Source organism: Fukomys damarensis, unplaced genomic scaffold (assembly GCF_012274545.1).
Source record: "Fukomys damarensis isolate Sample0158 unplaced genomic scaffold, DMR_v1.0_HiC HiC_scaffold_4, whole genome shotgun sequence".
Lineage (NCBI taxonomy): Eukaryota > Metazoa > Chordata > Mammalia > Rodentia > Bathyergidae > Fukomys > Fukomys damarensis.
The window spans coordinates 69,690,851-69,695,727 of record NW_022900916.1 but is presented as its reverse complement, the minus strand read 5'-3'; the positions used below and the strand labels follow the sequence as shown (position 1 = coordinate 69,695,727).

General features: G+C 35.5%; 1 protein-coding gene across 6 annotated transcripts in view; it reads right to left on the bottom strand.

Moving 5' to 3' along the window:
• Positions 1–4,877, bottom strand: part of Naa35 (N-alpha-acetyltransferase 35, NatC auxiliary subunit) — a 75,618-nt gene that overhangs the window by 42,432 nt on the left and 28,309 nt on the right. For all 6 annotated transcript variants that reach the window (XM_010605511.3, XM_033758797.1, XM_033758798.1 and 3 more), the window contains exons 10-11: positions 4,243–4,326; positions 3,453–3,567 (exon numbers count right to left, since the gene is read on the bottom strand). In XM_010605511.3, the coding sequence (XP_010603813.1) occupies positions 3,453–3,567; positions 4,243–4,326 (199 nt within the window). The remainder of the gene's footprint in view (positions 1–3,452; positions 3,568–4,242; positions 4,327–4,877) is intronic.

Below are 4,877 nucleotides of genomic sequence, written 5' to 3'. Positions count from 1 at the left end.
TTTTTTGAGACAGGGTCTTCACTATGTAGTTAAGACTGACCTGGAGCTCACTATGCAGCCCAGGCTGGTCTCGAACTCACAGCGATCCTCCTGCCTCAGCCTCCCGAGTGCTAGGATTACAGGCATGTGCCTCCACGCCCAGCTGACCTGCTCATATTATATTTACATTTTGGTTTTTTCTACCTACTGGTCTTGCCAGATTTCCCTATGAAGAATCTTCCAAACTCTTATGTGGAGTGCATGAACCTGACTTCCTTATTTTGGAAGCTGGGGGTCAGGGGAATATGTCACAGTAAGCATTTCAATTTTCAGTTTACTCCCCTTCAACTATGTCTCATAGCCCCATCAGTCCAGAATCAGTGGGGCAAGACTCAGTTATTTGCAGACAGCTAAGTCTTTCTGTTTTCCAGCTTCTAACACTTACTTTCTATTACTTCCTTTCCCTATCCCATTCCTCTTAATTTTGTCTATTTACAGAAAACAAAAATTTTCTTCAATGTTTCTTTGGGGTTTCACAAGGTAAATGTAAAGCGTTCAATCTATAACTTTTTTCACTCCTCAACAATTGCCATCAATGCTACCTTGTTAATTTTAATCAGATTATCTCTTAGTCAGGCATAAAGAATGATACATTCCTATAATCCCAGCACTTTGGAAGGCTGAGGTATGAGGGCTGCAAGTTCAAGCCCAGCCTGAGCAACTTAATGAGACCCTGTCTCGCTAAAATAAAAAATGAAAATAAAGAAAAGGCTAGAGATGCAGCTCAGTGCAAGCTCATACACACCCTGCGAAAAGGATATGCTGTCTTGAAGATGTGTGTTGGACCTGAAGCTGTATTCCAAAAGTATCTACAATTCAAGGCAACAAATTTAAATATTTTTATTCACATTAGCAACTGTTAAAGATGCTCATTATCTGAACAGTGAGATGTAAAACAGATTACCACGAGGCCACTGAGGAAGGAATTATAATTTAACTAGTGGAACCTGGAAAATCTTAATGGAAACCACTCAAATGTCCCTTTAAAGACACACAATTCAACCAATTTATTTAAAAATATATATAAACTCAAGACAGCATATCCAAAGACAAAGAGCAACACCTTCCTCATTGGATTCTTTCTTCTTCGTTCCTTCAATAAAGATACACTGTATAACCCAAATTCCTGAATCCAGCAAGTCTGGAGTAATTACAACCTTCTCTTCAGTTTTAATATGATTTAACATGAAAATGACTTCAAAGTCCGATTTTCTTCTATTTTGCAGGGCCAAATATTTACTTTACTAGTGGACTGCCACATGGCACCACATAAACAATACCATTCATCATCTGGGCTCCCCTCCCATACCTCTCCTGCCTTCTGCATCTTAAAACATTACTGTGCACTGAATAAACCCACCAGCACGTCATTCTTAAGCCATGCTTTATTCTTCCAATTTTCTTAACTCCACGGTTCCCAAGTCCCACTCAATACATACTTTTTCAGTGAGAAGCTAAATGATCCCTCAGTGCTTCTAAGTTAGCTACTCTGTCTCTAGCTGAAACTGCAAAAATTAAAAGGTAAAATGAGTAAGGTAAGATCAATATTAATCTACACTATTGTTTTCTCATCATTCTTTTTAGAGTACACATTAGAAAGGCATTAACTCTTTAATTATAGAATTTTTATGGTTTCAATAAAGAAAATTATGTTAAATCAAGCCAGCGAAAAGGTATACAAAAAACCAACCATGGGGATAATATTCTTTAAATTTAAATTTTCACTTTCTTAGTATAAAAATATACATTCAAGATAGTTCTATGTTAACAATCTTTCTGAATCTTAACAGGCTTGTAAAAATCAGACAAGTAGCAGAAAACATAGGCACAAGCAAATTTACTTTTGTAACACTCATATGAAATACAGAGAAGTCCTAAGATGTAGCTACTAGTGGACCTACAGGAATTATCCTCAGAGCCTACTGGACTGCAGAAATGGAGCAGAACAGCTCTTAGGAATGGCATACGGTGATAAAGAACATCACATTCCAGTAACCTGGAAGACTCCTGCTTTGCATCATTAACATTTCCATTAGCCAAACCAACCAGTTACTCTGAAGTCATGTATTAGGCACTGGCCTATAAAAGTATTCTTGGAGTAGATTTCAAAGTGTTTAAGAGTTATAGCTATTTTACACCTCTGTAAACATGTACTATAGGTTATGTATTAACAATCTTTTTTAAAAAATGTGCCTTAGTTATAAAATTCCACCTTGTCAGTTATCTCATGAACATACTTTCACCTGGGAAAAAGAGAAATGTTGATCAATTTATACAAATTCAATATAATTAAAACAGACATATGATTATGAGAATATTAATTTCCTAACCCAAATTACCTTGGGACTGTTATACTACCTAACATGTGATTAAAGAAAAGTTTGTGAAAAAGAGAATACCACAATTCTTGCCACTGAAAAGGATGAGAAGGGCCGGGGATTTAGCTCAGTGGTTCAGTCACCTGCCTCGCTAGTGCAAGGACCCAAGTTCAATCCACGATACCAAAAAAAATAAAAGAAAAAAGAAGAAAAGAAAGGACGAGAGGAAACTGAAAAAGAAAAGGATGATAATCAGTAAGGTCTTGCCTTCTTGGTCATAGAACCAACACCTAGTAAACGCTAAGGTAAAGAATTTAAACACCACCTAATTATAATGAGTTCTAAAAATAATCAGACTCGCTACACAATGTCTAAAATGTTAACCCAGGTGCAAATTGTACAAGGTGTTCTACTCTTTTTTATTTTAAGGTTCTTTTCTTTTGCAGGGAGGGGTGAGTAAAAAGAGTTCATGTCAAAAAGTAAAAGTGAAGAGTGAGCAAGAAACTGGCTCTCCAGAGCAAGTGTTAACAGAGTAAGAGGAAAAAGCAAGGTAAAAGTACCCTCTGGAAGAAGCAGGATGGGCTATCGGAAGAAGGTACTCTTCATGAATCGAATCTGAGTGCCAACAACATGCCAAGCACTGAAGAGCCAGGGAGAAGTACCTGCTCAAATGTCACAGAAAGAAAATAGGTAAACAACTACAGTCAATATTAGGATCATGGATGAACACAATGAGGCCACAAAGGAAACGCTCGGCCTGCCCAGCGGTTAGTATAGACCGTAATGAAGTGATCAGTTTTCAGGCAAAGGGGTAAATAAGAGGCTACTGCTGATATCACAGCAGGAATATATGCAGAGAACATCAGAAGGACAGGCATCCACGCAGAGTCTAAGCAGTGAGACACAGGACATGGGCAGATTCTACAATACTGTTTTCAGCCTAAGAAAATTTACAAAAAAAAAGAGTCCAAAATAATCCGTATGCCTTTAGAGTAAACATTCCAAGGTCTAGGAAAACATACTTGAATAAAATAAACACTGTGTATATTCTGGATGAGAATGAAGAAAACACAGCAAGGGCAAAATGGAAATTACCTCCTTTTGTTGTATCATTCTGTGCCTGGATGCCATGGTGCAATGAATTATGAATGGCAGAAAGAAGGTCAGCTGCTTGAATCATCAATTTTTGAGCTTCTGCAACAGCGCTGGTCTAGCAAATAAATCACCAAAAACATTCTTACATATTCTTTCACTGAAAGATATACATTAAATAGGAAAATCCTATAAACCATAATGAAATTAAATGCTTGCTATAAAGATACTGGTTTTCACAAATTATTCACTTAATGCAGGATGCTCAGATCCTGTTAGAAAATAAATGTTTTATTCCCCCTCACATCTATGCTTTATGGGGTCCACTAAAAGTTATTTAAAATCTGGCTTACTGTATTAATCTTTTTTTAAATAAAACACAGACACAGTCATTTGAAAAATGGGGAAAATTTTTTCAACAGTTGTACAATATTTGTCAAGATGGTAGAGGAAAAATAAAATTACAGATATGAGAGCCCTAATAAAGACTGGATCTTTACTCACAAATTAATCTGTAACTGACTGGTGTTGACATGAGACAAAAGAAATGATAATGACCACAAAAGCTTGCTTTTGGACCTCTGAAAATCTGAGTTGTTATTTAACTGAAAGGAACAACAAGTCTACCTAGATTTTCCATTTTTAATTTTCCTTTTAAATCCACAAAATATGACAACCTACAAGCAAGTTCTGCTTCTAGTCTATTTACTAATATTTTTATATCAACAGAAATAGATTCTTGATAAACACTGTAAAATCCACGTGCCTTACACATGATAGCAAATTCTCTTACCTCTTTCTTGGTAAAGGCTATAAGCACTGTCAGTAACACACGAGTAAATTTCACTCTGCTGAATACTGCTAAACATTGCTGGTGCTAAAAAAAAAAAAAAAGAAAGGAAAAGACTACAAATTAAAATATGCAAAGCCTGTCAAAAGAATCTCATTTTAAAATATTTTAACTTCTAAATCTCAATGTTAGTAACTTAATATAGTGCATACACCTTCACTTACAAGCTTTTAAATGCCTGTAAAATGAGCTGTAGAAAAAATAAAGCTTATTCTGTCCAAATAAAAGTAATGTTTCTATAGCAACAAGAATAATTCCTTCCTAAATTACATTATTATCTCAAAAGTAATTAGCATTTTGTAAAAGAAAGGATTTAAAATACTGTTAGCAGAGTCAGAAAATTTAGAATCTCAACAAAGGTTCAGCAACTTCTGATGATGTGAAAGTTCTTGAGCTTTGACAAGCTGTGATGCATTATCTGTGGAAGATCATTTTTTCTTCCTTCCTCACTGGGATACTGAAGAGTTCTGAATCATGAATTTGAAAGACATGTATTATCATTCTACCAAAACAAATACAAGGGAAATAAAGTCCCTTGCAATGTCCAATTTTTTTTTTTTTTTTTTTTTTTTTTTTTT